This window comes from Arvicanthis niloticus, chromosome 4 (genome assembly GCF_011762505.2).
Source record: "Arvicanthis niloticus isolate mArvNil1 chromosome 4, mArvNil1.pat.X, whole genome shotgun sequence".
Taxonomy (NCBI): Eukaryota; Metazoa; Chordata; class Mammalia; order Rodentia; family Muridae; genus Arvicanthis; species Arvicanthis niloticus.
The window spans coordinates 21,720,574-21,738,539 of record NC_047661.1 but is presented as its reverse complement, the minus strand read 5'-3'; the positions used below and the strand labels follow the sequence as shown (position 1 = coordinate 21,738,539).

At 41.7% G+C, this 17,966-nt stretch overlaps 2 protein-coding genes across 2 annotated transcripts; one reads left to right on the top strand and one right to left on the bottom strand.

Annotated features, from left to right (window-relative positions):
* Nucleotides 1-1,177: 1,177 nt before the first annotated feature.
* Ccna2 (cyclin A2) lies at nt 1,178-7,400 on the top strand. Its single transcript, XM_034499798.2, has 8 exons — nt 1,178-1,522; nt 2,115-2,358; nt 4,346-4,458; nt 4,635-4,858; nt 5,488-5,695; nt 6,271-6,384; nt 6,658-6,791; nt 7,085-7,400. The coding sequence occupies exons 1-8, from the start codon at nt 1,337-1,339 to the stop codon at nt 7,131-7,133; spliced, it is 1,272 nt and encodes a 423-aa protein (XP_034355689.1). The 5' UTR covers nt 1,178-1,336; the 3' UTR covers nt 7,134-7,400.
* Nucleotides 7,401-7,749: 349 nt separating this feature from the next.
* Nucleotides 7,750-17,825, bottom strand: Exosc9 (exosome component 9). The gene is made up of 12 exons (XM_034499797.2): nt 17,665-17,825; nt 17,300-17,394; nt 16,544-16,663; nt 16,328-16,430; nt 15,688-15,825; nt 14,545-14,627; nt 13,331-13,463; nt 11,211-11,299; nt 10,163-10,309; nt 9,490-9,671; nt 8,028-8,106; nt 7,750-7,939 (listed from the first exon to the last, which is right to left on the bottom strand). The coding sequence occupies exons 1-12, from the start codon at nt 17,728-17,730 to the stop codon at nt 7,861-7,863; spliced, it is 1,314 nt and encodes a 437-aa protein (XP_034355688.1). The 5' UTR covers nt 17,731-17,825; the 3' UTR covers nt 7,750-7,860.
* Nucleotides 17,826-17,966: the final 141 nt, after the last annotated feature.

Sequence of the window (17,966 nt, the reverse complement as noted above, 5' to 3'; positions counted from 1 at the left end):
CAGGAAGGGAGCACCTTGGTGTAAGACAGTGTAGTTTGTTATGATTGTGTCTGAGGAGGATTCTGTGAAAAAGTTAGGGTTCTAGAATTATCTTTAATTGCCAATGCAACAAGGTTTTATCAAGGCTTTATAAAAAAATTTTCAAAAGAATTTTGGGAAAGAACTGTAGTAGTTAGTGAGGATACATATCTGTATAAGCACTATCCAAGACAGTACTGTTTTATACTACCATAAAAAAGGGGGAAAACAGTATATTCAACTTTTTAAATGCTTTCTATTTTTGAAATTAAAATATAATTATGCCGTTTCCCCTTTCTTTTCACTATCCTGCACCTTCCCCTACACTCTCCTTGCTCTTTCAAATCTGTGGCTTCTATCTATAAAATAATCTGCTATGTTTATATAGTGTTGCTTTCATGTTGGAGGAGCACCCAGTTCACTTTATCAAATCATAATTTTTAACTGTATTCAAAATGTTTATTGTTATATCCACAGATATGTTTGGATCTCATCCTTCAGAAATGTCTCCTTAAAACAGTCCGAGATCAGTAAAGCATGTTAAATTGGCATTTTAAATTGATCCATCTTTATGGGAGTGGAGGGTTACTGGAATGCCTGGAACAGTGACACGCCTTTAATCCCAGAACAACTCCTGAGGCTGAAGCGGACGGGTATCAGTGAGTCGCAGGAAAATTGGGACTGCATTATGAGACCCTTCCTCAAAAAAAACAAAACAAAAAATATATACAGGAGAGGCGAAGCAATAGTAAACAGTGGCACCCCCGAGAAAGGAGTGGAAGTTCCGGTAGGGTCCCCGGTAACGAGCAGTTTAGTCAGCCGAGTCCGTACGCTCCTGCCTAGGCGCCACCCAGCGACCAGGGGAAGTCGCTACAGCCCTTAGCTGAGGGGGAATGCTGACACTTCGAGGCCCCGAGGGCTTTTCTGGACCGCCTAGCTTCTCTAGCAGATCCTGTAAGGTTAGAGGCCCACTGAGCAGCAGGGTAGCCAAAAGCCGCCGCTCGCCCCGCCCTTCTTTGCGCAGGCGCGTCCTCAGGCGCCCGCCCTGCAAGGTTCCCGTCGGGCCTTCGCTCGCGGCGACCGGCGCTCCTGGTGACGTCACGGACTCCGGCCGCCCTTATTGGTCCATTTCAATAGTCGCGGGCTACTTGAACTACAAGAACAGCCGGCGGGCGGCGCGCAGCTCGCGGCACCTGGGCTCTGCGCTTCTCCCGCCCGCAGTGCCCGCTCCGGGGGTCGGCCGCCGGGGTCCCGCACAGCCCGGGAGCGGCGGGCGCTGTGCACGCTCTGCCGCCAACAGATCCCGACTGGAGCCGCGATGCCGGGCACCTCGAGACAGTCCGGTCGCCAGGCGGGCTCAGCCCTGCTCTCGTTGCATCAAGAAGATCAGGAGAATGTCAACCCCGAAAAAGTGGCGCCAGCCCAGCAGCCGCGGGCGCAGGCTGTGCTTAAGGCCGGGAACGTGCGGGGACCCGCGCCGCAGCAGAAGCTCAAGACTCGGCGGGTAAAAGGGCGCGGGGGTCTGTAGGAGGGCCGAGCGGGAGCGGTCTTGGGTTTAGTAGCCGAGAGGACCAGAAGGCACGCTGAGCCTTCTAGAGGAGTCGGGCTGAAGTCTTCGGTCTCGGCGTTTCTAGTACCAAATAGCCCCTTAAGCATTAGTGGCGCCGTCTTCCTAAAAATGTCCGGGGTCAAACCAAGCGATGCCACCCGCGTGTCGACTTCCCCCAGCTGTGTACCTTTCTCTCCACTTTTAAAGCCAGGCATTGCTGTAGGATGGTCATCCCTTCCCCCTCACCATCTGCTTCACAGATTACAACTTCAGGGAAGGACATAAAGCAAGTATTCTGCTTGGTAAATTCCGCCATTTTAGCCATACTTGCAGTTTTGCTCCTCCCTGGGGCTAAAGTCGTGAATCAGTTCTTTCCCCTAACTTTGGTCTCTGATTAGTTCGGAATTCCAGTTCGTTCTATGTATAGTCTTTGTAGACAAATTGGTTTAGACACCTTACCTGGGCTTTCTTAGAGTATTTGGAAATAAAAGCTGATGCCTACAGAGTAAGAAGCAAAGTTGTATTTTAAAAAAAAATTCCTCTTTAGGTTGCGCCTCTTAAGGACCTTCCTATAAACGATGAGCATGTCGCTGCTGTTCCTTCATGGAAGGCAGTCAGTAAACAGCCTGCCTTCACCATTCATGTGGATGAAGCAGAAGAGACTCAGAAGAGGCCAGCTGAGCTTAAAGACACAGAGTGTGAAGATGCCCTGGCTTTTAATGCAGCTGTCTCTTTACCTGGAGCAAGAAAACCACTGACACCTCTTGATTATCCAATGGATGGTAGTTTTGGTAAGGTTGCTATTTATTTTTACCAGTCTCTCTCTTTCTTCTTTCCTTCCCTCTTTTCTGTCTTTTTCCCCCCCTCTGAGTTTCTTGAGTATCCTTGACTGTCCCGAAACTCAATCTGTAGACTAGGCTGACCTTGAACTAAGAGATCCATCCACTTACCTCTGCCTCCCAAGTGCTGGAATTAAAGGCATGTGCCACCACCACCAAGCCTTTGCTTTTTATTTTTGAGACAAGATCTCAATCTGTAGCTCAGACTAGTCTTGAACTCAAACTATCCTGCCTCAACCTCTTAAATTCTAAATTACAGGCCTGTGACACCATACCTTGCTAGGTACATTCTAAAGATTGTTATCAAGCTAAGAAATACAGTTACTTGATTGGGTTAGTGATATTTTGAGTTTTAAGATTATATCTTACCTGATCATAACACAGTTAAGATTACTATAGTGGGTTTAGAAAGGATATCAGATCTCATAACTAATACTCAGATCCACTGACCTATAAAAGGATTCAAATCTTTGACAGCAGAGAGGGCACTGCAATCAATTTTAATTAGATCTTAAATACTTATCTTAATCTGACTTTAAAAATGTTTGGCTGGGAAAACAGGATGACTCACTTCTTAACATGCCAGTCCTAAGAGTGTTCCTGGAGACTGCAGGTTTAAGGATTATGATATCTGCCATTCCTTTAAAACTAATTTGAATGTTCATCAGATTGCAGGTCAGACACATGGAAGGCAAAAAGCTGCTGTAGACAGTTCTGCAGTTGCTATGACCTCACTGTGTGGAGACCAGAGATGTTGGTATCTGTCACTCTCTACCTTATGCTATGTGTGTGTCAAGAGAAGGGGCATGTGCCGGGTAGTGGTGGCGCACGCCTTTAATCCCAGCACTTGGGAGGCAGAGGCAGGCGGATTTCTGAGTTCAAGGCCAGCCTGGTCTACACAGTGAGTTCCAGGACAGCCAGGGCTACACAGAGAAACCCTGTCTCGAAAAACCAAAAAAAAAAAAGAAAGAAAGAAAGAGAGAGCGAGAGAGAGAAGGGTTATGCTTGCCTGTGCTGCTACATGTAGAGGCTAGAGGAGTGCTTGACTTTGTGGTATCTTCAACCATTCTTCCATCTCATTTCTTGATAAAGGTCTCACTGGCGGTCACTGATTTGGCTAGACAGCCTGGCCATCAAGCTACAAGGATATGACTATTTTCAACCCTTTTTCCTCACCCAGTCCTAGGGTTACAGATAATGCCACATCTAGTTTCTGTGGTGCTGGGAATGCATTCCCTAGCTTCACACTTACGCAGTAGGCACTGTTCTAGGTCATTTCCCGGCTCTTTAGTTTACTTAGTTCTGCTGATGGGGAAGGAGGGTATGGAAACATTCATTATTACACAGATCTCCCATCTCAAGATAACTGAAATGGTAAAAACTAGAGCTGAGTATATTAATGCCTATAAATAGCACTCAGGAGGCTAAGGCAAGATTGCCAGACTAGGCTACAGGGTCACGTTCAGGCCGGTCTGGCCTATAGAATGAGACCCTGTTTTAACAAACACCAAGTCCCTTACAGATTATAGTTAGTCTTTTAAAACATGATATGATAAACTTAGTATCTTTACTAACATGTGTTAATACATGCCATTTACCTAATTCTAGTCCCTCATTATGATTTGACTGTCAACCTGTGGACCTGCAATCTCTTAAGACAAAAAATAATTATTATTTTAAACCTTTGCTGTTAACAAACTTGACCTAACAGAACCCATTATATCATCTGCTCATCTCTTGAGAAAGATGATACTTTAAGGTAATTCCCAGTCCTCCTAGTAGCCTATTGGTGTACATACATTTATATCTTTGCTGGGATTAAGGTTATCCTAGAACTTTGACAGAAGTCCTAAAACCAGAATAAGATTCTATGTTGCTTTGCCATTAGGGTCTTTTTAATTTGAAGAGATAAATACTTTGACTTTAATATCATACACAGAATCACCACATGGTATGGACATGTCTATTGTCTTAGAAGATGAAAAGCCAGTGAATGTCAATGAAGTACCTGACTATCACGAAGATATTCACACATACCTTAGGGAAATGGAGGTAAGGCTCTGTTCATTAAAATCACTAAGTGAAGTGGAGAGGATAATGTTGACGCCTGCTAACTACTAGCAAGTTACTCTAATGCTAAATATAAGACTACAGTGTATATTAATAGCATCTTTGTGAATAGTGAAGTAACATAATAACCTAATTAACACTACTGAGTTTTTCTTCAGGTTAAATGTAAACCTAAAGTGGGTTATATGAAGAGGCAGCCAGACATCACTAACAGTATGCGGGCCATCCTCGTGGACTGGCTAGTTGAAGTGGGAGAAGAATATAAACTACAGAATGAGACCCTGCATTTGGCTGTGAACTACATTGATAGATTCCTCTCCTCCATGTCTGTGTTAAGAGGAAAGCTTCAGCTTGTGGGCACAGCTGCTATGCTGCTAGCTTCGTAAGTCCAGATAATTTGGTTCAAAGTCATCACTCACTATTCCTAGTCTCCATCTATATTTTATTGGATGTTTTCCTGCGTGTCTATCTGTATCACAAGTGTGGTGCCTGCTGGGGCCAGAAGAGGGCATTGGGTCCCCTAAGCTTTGGTATTGATACAGTTATGAGCACCATGTGGGTCCCAGCCAGTGCTCTAACCATTGTGCCGTCTCTTTAACCCCCTGTTTTACACTGACAGCTTTAGGGACAGTTGTAGGGTGATTCTGAATAGAGGGTGAAACTTGTTTTCTAATCTAAAATATAAAGCTTTCACATCCTTGAGTGAGCACAGACCAACCACATTTTATCACACTAGATTGAGAGTTTGAAAGTGTGGCTCTTCTACAATAAAGTGCTCTCTGGGGTATAAGCAATGTCTTCCTTCCATCAGGAAATAAATTGTATCCAGGAGACAAATCAGAAGTCCCTTAGTGACTTGGGCCTTTGAATTAGTTTTTAATCATCTCATCTAGAGATGGCAGTCAACTGTCAGTGGAAATGTGGTTGACGGAAGTAAGTAGAGTCTACAGTCTATGCAGTTAAGATCAAGACAAACCTGCTTTTGAAAAAACTCACTTTTTTTTGTCATAGGAAATTTGAAGAAATTTATCCCCCAGAAGTGGCAGAGTTTGTGTATATTACAGATGATACCTATTCTAAGAAGCAGGTTCTGAGAATGGAGCACCTCGTATTGAAAGTCCTTGCTTTTGATTTGGCTGCACCAACAGTAAATCAGTTCCTTACCCAGTACTTCCTGCACCTGCAGCCTGCAAACTGCAAGGTTGAAAGCTTAGCAATGGTAAGTCCAATTGGGGGGTTGTTTTTAAGTTGCAATTAGGAGCAAGCCTGGTTTCATTGTATAACACTGCTTAAGAGATAAAGAAAATGCTATAGCCCTCTATAGCTGTGGGCTTTGCACTTATGGAATCAATGAACAGTCATTAAATGTAACTGCCTATGTACTAGATAAGCACACACCAATCGTGTATTCTCTATTTTGTATTACAAGTAATTTAGTGATGGTCTATGTATATAGCATTAACTTATGAAAATGGTATCTTTTATATATAAGAGACTTAAGTTATCTGGTGTCCATGGATAGGGGCTGAGAGGTCCAGGAGAAAAATTTCCAGTGAACACCCAAAGGTGACCATGCTGGAAAAGCACTAACTAGTGGTTTAAAGAGAACAACCTAGTAGTTGAGGGGGTAGAAACGTAAGTGGAGAATAGAGCAAAACATTGGAACAATTTCCCCAGAGCTGATACAGAGCCAGTGTGTATCCAAGACAATAGAAACTGGTCAGTAAGCAAGGGTTCCAAGTCTGAGTCTTATGTGTGATTATAACGTTTCTTGGGGGTTGTTTTTCATTTCAGTTTTTGGGAGAATTAAGTTTGATAGATGCTGACCCATACCTCAAGTATTTGCCATCACTTATTGCTGGAGCTGCCTTTCACTTAGCTCTCTACACAGTCACAGGACAAAGCTGGGTATGTATTAACAGTTGCCTTCACAAGTATTGGTGCTGCTTTGACTTGGGCAGAAAGCTTAACCATAAACTCGCCATCTACCTGCTGCTAGTAGGGGAAGTAAAAGATGGAGTGACTCAGGGGCAACGGGGGTGGAGAGAGAGTGAAGAATTGGGAGACAACAATAACAAAATATCATGTCTAAGATTAGTGCCAACATTTAGATCAACTGTGAGCTCATGGTAGGTGCCCTATGCTATTACCAAAAACTCAATGGTTGTTCCTTCTCTGTAGCCTGAGTCATTGGTACAACAGACTGGATATACCCTAGAAAGTCTGAAGCCTTGTCTCGTGGACCTTCACCAGACCTACCTCAAAGCACCACAGCATGCCCAACAGTCAATAAGGGAAAAGTACAAGCATTCGAAGTAAGAATCATTCTATACTTGTATTCTTTAACAAGAATTTAATAATTGCCACAGCTATCTCAGTAAGATCTTAAGCCATGTCTTAGAAAGCTTTTGTGCCTTTGCTTCTGGTAAGAGATGGGTAAGGGAACAGATGTATGTGTCCTAAGTATCAAATGTTCTTAAACTGATTGGTCTAATCAAATAAAAGTAGCATTCCTCCAGTCTTGGGGGGTACATGAATTGTTCTGTGATCCCAGTGAATGTTTACTAAAAGGTTTTTTTGTTTTTTTTTTTTTTTTTCTGCTGAACAGATATCACAGTGTTTCTCTTCTCAACCCACCAGAGACACTAAATGTGTGAGAATGAAAGACTGACTGCCTTGGTTTGAAATGGGAATCCTCAGAGTTCATCCTGTACAGTTTTTATCTTGGGTTTTAACTTCACAATCATTTCTGAATGTAGATGGTATAGCCACAGACAAATTATGGTATCCATTGCTTTTAAAATGGTTTTAATTTGTATATCTTTTGTACATGTGTCTTAGATATTTGGATCATTTTAATTGGTTTGTTAGCATTGGTGCTGCCAACTGTCAGGATAATAAGAATAAATTGATTTGGAAATCTTTGCAAGTCAAAGTTAATTTGAGGTAATGAATGATAATGTCACTTAGAAGCTAATTTGATGTTTTATTGTTCAGTGGAGGGGTGGGGGTGGGACTAAAATATTTCAGAGAAAGAGACCTTCAAAATTTGACATTGACTTTGATTTGATTATTCTAAGCAACCAACCAAATTGCTGACTTGAACAGGCCTGTTGCCGGGTAGCAGGGCTCACTTGACTCCCATGTTACAGGAGTTGATGGAGATATTTATCAACTTTTACAAATAAGGTTCTACAGGAGTTGGGAAGCTTTTGTGCAGCAGAAAAGTTTTCCAGAAAGTTTATTCAAAGCATAATGTAAAAGACAAAACAGTTTATCAAGAAGTTCAGTTTTTAATAAAAAATATCCAGAGCTGTTAGCACTGAATAAATATCCTCTTGGTAGTTATATAGTTATATATACATACACGTCCACCACTTTAGCTTAATTAGCAGTTCTCTTCTTTTTCCTCCTTTTCCCTTGACTTTTACTTGTTGCCTTCTGGTTTGTATTGGTCTGAGCTCTGTGAATAAAGTAATATAACAGCTTGCTGTACCCCATCAGTCCTGGATTGGGTCACTGGGACTCAAAGAAAGACCAAAATTTGTTACCTTATTTTCTTTGGATTCTTCTCTGGCTCCAGAATGATCATTTCTTCTTCTTCACTGTCTGACAGCACTATAGGGGCACCTTTAAGAAAATTCCAAAAATGGAGTTTACTACTGAGGTCCTGATGTGTCCGTTTCCAGGCTAAGAGAGCTCAGGCTCTGCTGCCTGAAGGCTGACTCTTTCCAAACCCTCCCTACTCTAAGGAGCTCCTCACAGCTCAGAAAGTTTGTAAAAACTGACATTTTCTATGAGCTTCTTCATTTCTTTCTTCCCAGAGAACACATAGGCCAGGATGATCTAGTTCTTGCTACCTGACCATGAAAATGTAGAAAACTGCTTTGTTTGCCAATTTTTCTCTTGAACAGTAATTATATATGTGTGTAAATAAAACATGCAAATTAGCCCCTTTGCTCATTGGCTGGCTGCGTCTCAACTTTGTTTTGTTCACGTGTTTTAGAAATCTACCTTCTCCACCATCCTACTTATCTCAGGTCCACTTTCATTGCTCAGGATTCTTAAAACCACAAACAAAAGCCTCTGTGAAAAGAGATAGGTGCAGATGACAAGAAATAGCTGTAACAATTCCCTTCTATGAAGCAGGCAGAATGTTCTCTATCAGTGCATACTGCTATGAGTTCAGGTAACAGCACTCACACGGGCAGCTCACAATCACCTGCGACTCCAGATCTGATGCCTGACTTTAGCCTCTAAGGCACACTTATTTAGTAAGAAGTCTGCTCACAACTTCCTTGGATCCCAGCAAGTTCCTCTGAATTCCATATGCATACCCTGGCATTCTCATGCACATAAAAGTTTCCCATGTTCTAATACTGTTCTCTAAAAACTGTTCAATAGGTGAACAGCAATGGCTGCTATGCTACCCTAGCCAATGTACATAAGTAACGTTTCTTACAACAGAATTCTACTGAGTAGTACTGTCATATTATACTTTTAGAATTTTCTGTGTAAGTATGTTTACTAGCACCCACAGGCCAGAAGATGGTGTCAGTTTCCTCGGAGCTGGAATTAGAGGGTACTGGATCCAAACTGGTTATCATGATTGAAAGAACATCAAGAAGTGTCTCCACAGCTGAACTACCTCTCTGGCCCATGTCATGAGCTTTTTTTATATTTGAATCATCTAAACAAGGCTGTTGGCAAGAAAGAAATCTTTGCCTATGTCTCCACAGTGCAGGGATTAAAGGTGTATTCCACCACACCTGGCTACATGTAATTTTTAAAAATTGTTCAATTAAAAGTATTAGTATGCCAAAGCATACCACTAGTTTATAAAAATTAAAAACATTCCAATCATTTAATTAAAATTTAGTTTAAATTCCAAAATATTTAGCCTTCGAAACAGGAAATAACCCTATGTATGATCTATAATCTCCATACAAAATTTAATCTATAGTTTAAATATCTCAATTGTAGCTGTCTGTACACATTAAAAGCATCACCTACCTTGGCTCCCAATATCAGAAACTTCTCCAGTGTCCATCTTTGCATCATCAAGAATGACAGCTTCATCAATGCCACCTTCATCCTCCTCTTCCTTCTCAGAATCTTCAAGGTCACCCCAGGAGTTTTCTATTCCTTCTCCAATCTGGGCAGTTCCAGGAGTCCACAGCACAGGTTTAGAAACACTTAACACAAGTTAAGAAATCCAAAACCCTGCTCTTTAATGGGCTACTGAGAAGAGATCAAGTTTCCTGTAAGACTGCTTCATGGTGTTCCACAAATTCTTAGGAATAACATAACTGGACACGACCTGCAGATTATGTAGCAATGCATAAAGAACTTGGCCATGTCATTAATATTTAAGTACCATTTCTTAAAGGGGAATGAATGCTGGGTTTTTATTTGTATTTTCTTACAGTGCTAGAATGGAACCCAGGGCCTTAAACATAGCTAGGAAAGTGCAGCGACATCCCCCAGCTCTAAGTTGGTTCTTAAATAGAAAAATATATGATTTTTGGAGATAATCAAGAGAAGCTAGATGTTACATTATGAGCTCAATTTGGCATATTTTTCTTTTATAGTACAAGTTCTCCCAAAACAAATTTCAATATGTACACTCCAGCCTTAAAAAAAAAATTATGCATCTTATACTGTAAAAACCACTGAATAAAGATACACTTCTGGAGGAGGTTCGGCTTCAGCGATAATTTCTTCTGCTTTCTCCTCTATGTTGGAAGTGTCAATAGGGGCCTTCTCCATTTTAAATGCTGTGATTCTCTGATTTGCTATAGACTCTGCAAAGCCAAATTTTCCACCTTCTTTCCTGTAGTTGGGGTTTTGGTAGTAGTTGTTTTGGAGATAAAAAGACAAAAGAAAAAAGTTCATATTTTACCTTTGGTAGATAAGAAGTAGATTTGCTTCATTACTAGACTTTTGATAGCTTTAACTAAACTTGACACAGCTTAGAGTCACTTGAAAAGGGAGGCCTTGATCAGACCAGATATGAGTGAGTGAGGGAGTATCTTGACTATTAATCATCAAAGAGGGCTCACCCCACTGTGAGGGGCACCATTCCCTGGACAGGTGGTCCCGGGCTGTATAAGAAATGTAGCTAAGCGTGAGCCTGTAAGCCAACAACCAGCATTCCTTTGGATCTGCTGCACCTCCTTGGCTCTGAGTGAGCTCCCTGATTACATGGGTAGTAAGGAGGTCTAGCTTCAGGCTCCTCACCACCACCACACTGGGATCTGGAAGCATAAGACAAATAAATCTCCTCCCCTAAGTTGCTTTTGGTCAGTGTTTTATCACAGCAACAGGAATCACACTAGCATACTACCATAGTTATCAAGACATAAAAGTCCTCATAACTATTTACTGAAGCCCTGCTGCACATGCATGAGGTACTTGAAGTATATTCTCTAGTTCTTAAGTCAGCTGGAGCAGAAGGGACCAGGCTTCCACACAACAAAGAACACTCAGGTTGCTTAAAGTAACAGAAGGTTGAGCTGTGAGCCAGCATGCTTGTTCTATTAGGTTACTAGATTCTTCTTTCAGAACTTTTAAAGAAAACACTTCTGTAACTTTGTAGAATAGTCTCAACTAAACACTAGTACATACAGCAGACTAAGTAACGAGCGAGTATGAAATGATGTGGCTGCCCTTGAGTGAGAGAAACTTAGAAAACGTGAATCTAAAGAGCATACAGTTTGAAAACTGATACTTACCTAACTCTCTGGTCATTTTCCAGAGCTTTCTGTATTAGCTCTGTGATCTCTGCTACTTTCACACCAGCTATTTTACTGCATCTGAAAACCTGTTTATAAATACAGGCTGTTACAGACAACAAACCAAACAGCTATTTTTAATGAACCCAAAACCATGACATCAATTTTCTACCTTTATAGTTTAAGCATTTCTTCTCCACATACAAATTAAGGCATGGTAAACAAAACTAAGACAAAGTACGAAAATACTACAGAGACCACAGATAAAACGGGCTCAGGAATACAGACTTCCTTTCTGTGACAATAATACACAGGGATCAATAGTGGTCGCAATCCTAATTCCAATGGTGCTGGTGACAATAATGGAAATGACATTCACTGAGCACTTTGTATCCAGACGCCTACATACTAACACTTCAGTGGCTTCTCTGGTGCCAGCAATAAAATAATTTCCTAATGTACAGATACACTGAGACCCAGAGACAAGTCATTTGCCCAAAAGCTATAAACTTCAGTTACAATACGACTTAACTCCTCTCTCTAGCATTTAGTATTTATAATAGATGTTACATGGCACTCTATTTTCTAATATCGTCCGTGTGATACTGATACGTGGCTGGGTTTGAGTATCACTGCTGGTTTTATCCAAATTCTAAAAATAAAATGTATTATTCTCTTAATTTCTACATTTAATGCTTAAAAATAGTAATATGAATCTTTGTTCACCGACTTGGGTTCCTTGCCAAATCCTAGAAGAGTAGTTCTAAACCTGTGAGTTGCATCCCCTCTGGGGTATGTGTATGTGTGTGTGTGACATATCAGATACCCTACATATCAGTTATTTACATTACAATTCATAACAGCAACAAAATCAGTTATGAAGTAGCAATGAAATAATTATATGGCTGGGGTCACAATATGAGTAGTGTTTTAAAGAGTGGCAACATTAAGAAGGTTGAAGGACAAATACATGGAAAGGCAAGGAAAGAAAGGATACCTCGTGAACACTGATATTACAGGGCTATGTAATGACTGTACTGAAACCAGACTCTAACATAACTAGACATAGTCATCTAAAGCACCCTTGTGGCTTTTGGTTAAAAGATGTTTTTAGGAGACAGGAACCTAGCATATCTGTCTCCTGAGAGGCTTCATCCAGCAGCAGACCCACTGCCAAACATCAGGCAGAGCTCAGGGAGACTTGAGGAAGAGTGGTGGATAGAAGTAAACAAGATGGAGGGCAAAAGACACCACAGGAAAAGACAGAGACAACTAACCTGGGATGACGGGAGCTCACAGATCAGATGTGATGACACAGGAGTTGTGAAGAAAAGGCCACTAATCAGATGTGATGGTTGGTATATGCTTGGCCCAGGGGATGACACTATTAGGAGGTGTGGCCTTGCTGGAGTAGGTGTGTGTGATTGTATGTGCTCCTTCCAGGAAGTGACACTATTAGAAGGTGTGACCCTTTTGGAGTAGGTGTGTCGCTGTGAGTGTAGGCTATAAGTCTAGTAGCCTTCAGATGAAGATGTAGAAATCTCCTGCACCATGCCTGCCTGGATGCTGCCATGCTCCCACCTTGATGATACTGGACTGAACCTCTGAACCTGTAAGCCAGCCCCAATTAAATGTTGTCCTTTAAACTTGCCTTGGTCGTGGTGTCTGCTCACAGCAGTAAAGCCCTAACTAAGACATGGGGAGCATGCAGGAGCTGGACCTAGGCCCGACACATTAGTAGAAAATGTGCAGTAACAAGTGGAAGGGAGGCTATCTCAGTCTCTGTCTTCTGGCATTGAGTGTGCTGCCCTGACTTGGACTGCCTGACTGGGTCTCAGTGGGAGAGGATGTGCCTAGTCCTGCTGTCACCAGATCCCACAGGGTAGGGTGGTAACCAAGGGAGACTCCCCTTCCCTAGGGAAAAGGTAAGGAGGCAATGTTGGGAGGGATTTGTGGGGGTGAGACTGGGAGAGGGGAAGGGGCTATGATCAGGACATAAAGTGAATTTTAAAATGAATAAATAAATAAATTCAATTAAAATATGTTTTAAAAAACAAAAGAAACACCAATAAAACTTCTGAAAAGAGACCTCATACAGGGAAACTAGTCAAAGCACTAACCTGCTCTTTGAGCAGCATCGTCCCACCACTAGACTGGATAGTGCAAATTTCTCGGTGCTTATTCATGGCAATCACCAGCAAACCATCCATTACTCGTTCTTCACGTTCATTGGGGTCCACCAATAAATATGTTCTGAAACAAATGTTAAATGGCCCTGAACATATCTGAAGCTGAGTGCTGTCTCTAGGAGAACGGGGTTGTCTTATTTTTTAGTTAGCATTCAAAGTCAGCACTGAAGGATTTGAGTCACTGCAACTCAATAACTTCAGTTAGATAAAAATCTATGTCTCTCTGGCCATTACAATGAAGTCACATTAAGTTCAGATAAAGACTTAGGTAGCATTAGTTTGGTTCATTTTAAAGTGGCACTGAGTTCCTGCCCTCTAAGTTCTAGAGTCTGCCTGCCTGTGCAGTGCCCTTTTCCTGACAGAGAATCACCTACAGTGCCTAACAGCTGAAATCTTTTCTCTAGTTCTTATGCGAGGAAGTCTCTCCTTTCCTGAAGATCCAAGAATCACGTTTCACTTAGAAGCACATTATATAAATGTACAAGCCTCCCTATTTTATACTGTGAGAGTTTAACAGGAGTTGTGAAGAAAAGGCTAGACAGTTGGAGGAAGCAAGTTTTCTAGTTTGTGAATCACTTCCCCTTGCAATGGGCTCCTGAAACTACTCCCTGTAATATGCCTCACACTGTAACCCTTACCCCATGCACAATCTCAATTGAACCCGCATATAATCCTCAAGGCATTTATCTAGCTCAGGGAAGGGTAGATGCTACCATGCCACATTAAAGTCTTACTTCCTAAGTATGCTGTGAGCAGAGAAATGATGGGAGGTTCATTCCTAACAGCTAAATTTGTCAGTTCTATTAAGAAAACCCTTACAAAGACAGGAAGAAACCAGAAAATGGTCTAATATTAAGGCTAGCAGGTCTACACATATCTGAATAGAGCAATAAAGTTCTTAGCTTGGAGCTGATACGGCTCAGCTGGCAGAGTGTCTTACACCATACACAAAGCCCAGAGTCCAGTCCCCAGCACTATATACACCAGGCACCAAGGCACATGTCTGTAATCCCAGCACTTGGGAAGTGAAGGCTGAAGGATCGGAAGTTCATAGTCAACTCAGATATATAGAGAACTGAGCTACAGGACCCAATCCAATTCCCAGGTATACTTACATTTTCAACACATGACAAGGTAACACTCACCCTTGCTGGAAGAAAGCAAAACTGACACAAATGGGCATATGGTGAATGCTCAGTGGGACAGGGTCACGCTCCTCGGGGGGATACTGTCTCAGAAGAAAAGGCCAAAGTCTTAAAGTCAGCAAATGAGAAAAGTATGAAACACTAAGATAGGAAATTCTTAATAGTGGGTAGCTAAATAATGTCTTTTATGGCTAGCTACCTGTGTGACTCTGACAACTGTGTTCCTACTTTATTTTTATGATGATAAACATCAATCTCATGTCTAATCTTCTACCCCAGAGCTTTATTCCAGTGGCCTTTTTAGGAAGGTATATGTCCAGTGCTGCAAAGGAACCCTTGAACGTCTCAGGATAAGGAGTCTACCTCTGTGTAAAACTAATCACATTCTCATTTTCTTTTTAAAACTTCTTTATGCTCTCCTTCCTCTGTAGGAGCACTGTCCTTGCCTCCAAGCCTTCAAAGTCTGCTCTGGCAAAGAGCATTTTCAATGGTTCCCTTTGCAATGCAGGGCTCACACAGTACACTTTCATTATTCTATCATTCAATATATATGAATCAAAGCTGACCACCCTGGCAAAAAGCGAAGAACATCACGGACCACTGGTTCTCACAGTGATCCCTGGACCAGCATCAGGACCATCTGGGCACTCTGAGTTAGAGGTTAGAGGTTAGAGAGAGGTCCTTCCTCTCTCCTGCTCTATAAGCAGAGCCCAGTGGTGTGTTGTTAACAAGTCCTCCAGGCACTTCTCATGAACGTAAGTCATCTACTTTGCTTAATGAACAAAGGGCCTGAAGAAACATGAAAATCTGGCAAACCTCAGTCCTTTTCAGGTATTACAGGCCTCTCATGCTGACCTACAAAGAGAGCAACCATTTCCTCCAGTAGTCAATTCAAAGAAAGAGCCACAGTTCTATTATAGAAAAAAACAAGCTGGGTCGTGTTATTATTGACAGACAATTCTGTGAGAGAACTTGAAACTTCTAGGGCAATTCTAACCATTTGCAGTTTTTGTCTTGTGAACAAAAACTAGAATAGACCTAAATGCTATCTGCCATATGTCGCCACTATGGACTACCTGTCAGCACACGTAGGATACCCATTCACTCACAAGAACCATTCTGATAGGAACCCTGGAAACTTACCAGTGTTATTTCCTCTCCTTGGACAGAGACATCAGGTCTTCGGAAGTGACACAAGGCTACAATTGCAGCAATGCTAGCAGCATCAATAATATTTCCATCATGATTTAATAAATGTAGGTCTACACGGATCTGCCAAACCTGAAAGCGAATTTAATACAAAAATAAATACTAATGGTTCCTGGCCAATGGCCACTGGGAAAGTAATACTGCACATTTTTTTAAAAAAGCTATACAGTTAATCTTTCCAGTTTATTCAGTAAAAATAAAGTTAATTTTAAGAAAAACAAACACTTGAAATACTAATGGTTAACTTTTCTATGTGACTCATCTGAAAGACTGAGAATATGTAAATAAATGGACGCATTCCAATATTTGAAACTTACTTATGTTTTTAAAAAATATTTATTTTTATTTTCCATGTAGGCACATCTGCCTACATGTATGTATGTACCACACTCATGCTGGGTGCCCCTAAAGACTCTAACTTCTGGAACTACAGTTATAGATGGTTGTCAACTGCTGTGTAAGTGCTGGCAACTGAACCCAAACCCTCTGCAAGGATTCCAGGCTCCTAATTATGTTTTAATTGTGTCTGAATCAACAGTATTCATTGTTAAGATATTTTGAGCATATTTCTCACCTTTTCACCTGCGACAACACAGAGAGATTCAGTGTCTATACATTTTGAATTTCTTAGACACCTTTCCAAGAGTCGGTTCAGCTTCACCAAGAGATCTGACTGTCTGTGGAGATAAGAATGAACTAATGTCATAGATTTCAACTGTGAGCATTAAAACAACATTTCACTGATGGTAAATTTTTCTATGGCTAAAGTAGCTTAACAAAGGAAAGATACCTGCCAGGTTCAAAAGCTGGAGCAGCCATCTGAGAAAGCTCAAGGTTAAAAAAAAGGATACCTTCTGTTGCCCTATTGAGTTTTGGAGAAACAAGTTCACAGGAAACCTGTCCAAGGACTCTGCAAAAACAGAGATACAAAGCAGTCAACTAAACATTTTTTTCAATTAAAAAAAAGAAGGGGGGGTGTGTGAAGAAATCTAAAACAGAAAAAAACCTACTCTAATAACACAACGTGACTTAAGAGGCAGAAATTACATACAGAATGAAGTAAACTGGGGCCAGCAACCTGCCTCCTCAAACACAATAGTGCACATATACAATAATAATGTTTTTTTAATGTAGGTAGATTTCACGTAGAAATAAAAAATATTGGTATACATAAAAGGATGACAGAAAGGAAATCTCTTATTTCTTACATCACTCGAGAATAAACGGGAAACTGAGGGTTACTGATGACATGATCGATACACACCTCACACCAGAGAATGAGACATCAATGTTAGCTGTCTACATGATTTATAAAGGTCATACGGAACTATGATACTCATACAGCAGAAAGCACTCGTTGTTCAAAGTTAATGTAAGCACAAAACTAAAAAGGCTGGCATTAAAGAAACATATTTCTCTGCAGATTAAAAAACACACACACACACACAACGCATGTTTGGACTTCGGAGCTGCTCGGTAAACAACCGAGTCACTATGTTGTAATTTTCACACCTCCTGTTACATTATCTAACTTGAATCCCATTACCTTGTTTTCCCCAGTTCTACAATACAGCATCCATAATCCGTTCCGAATGTGATCCTGATGTTCCTGTAATCATAGGTTTGTCTGCCATCCAGCCGCTAAAAAGCAAACATCATTTATTCCCTTAACATGAGTAGCAACTGTGTCTGTCTGGTTCTGGTTCCCAATGTCCCTGCCACTGAATACTGTTGGCTTGAGGCTCAAAGGAACTGGCCAAGGTAAAATACTAGCCTGAGGTTTGGCAGAGTTCACACTGGGAACTACCCGAGTGCACACCACGACCACACAACAGGGGGAACTGACAATGAATCTACGGACAACCCGAGTCTACACCCAAAGCCACCAAGACCACACCGCAGGCCTCGTACCTTCTTCTCCTCAATTGCGCGGAGCAGGAAACGGCGTTCGCAGTTGGAGAGCGGCGTTTCCTTCATAGCGGCGGGTCACTCAGAGGAAGAATCGCACGAAACAAGTCCGCACACCGGCTTCTTCCCGGCGCGGAAAAACGACGTCATTCAGGCGCCGGCTCGGGGGCGTAGTGTAGGCGGGACCGCTGCGGCCGGGATCAGCTGTGTAATTAATCTGTGAGAATTTCCCGGGTTGGTCCAGCCCGACATCGCAGCAGGGATTAGCATCTGCACGCAGTCCTGTTCCTACTTTTTTATTGAGA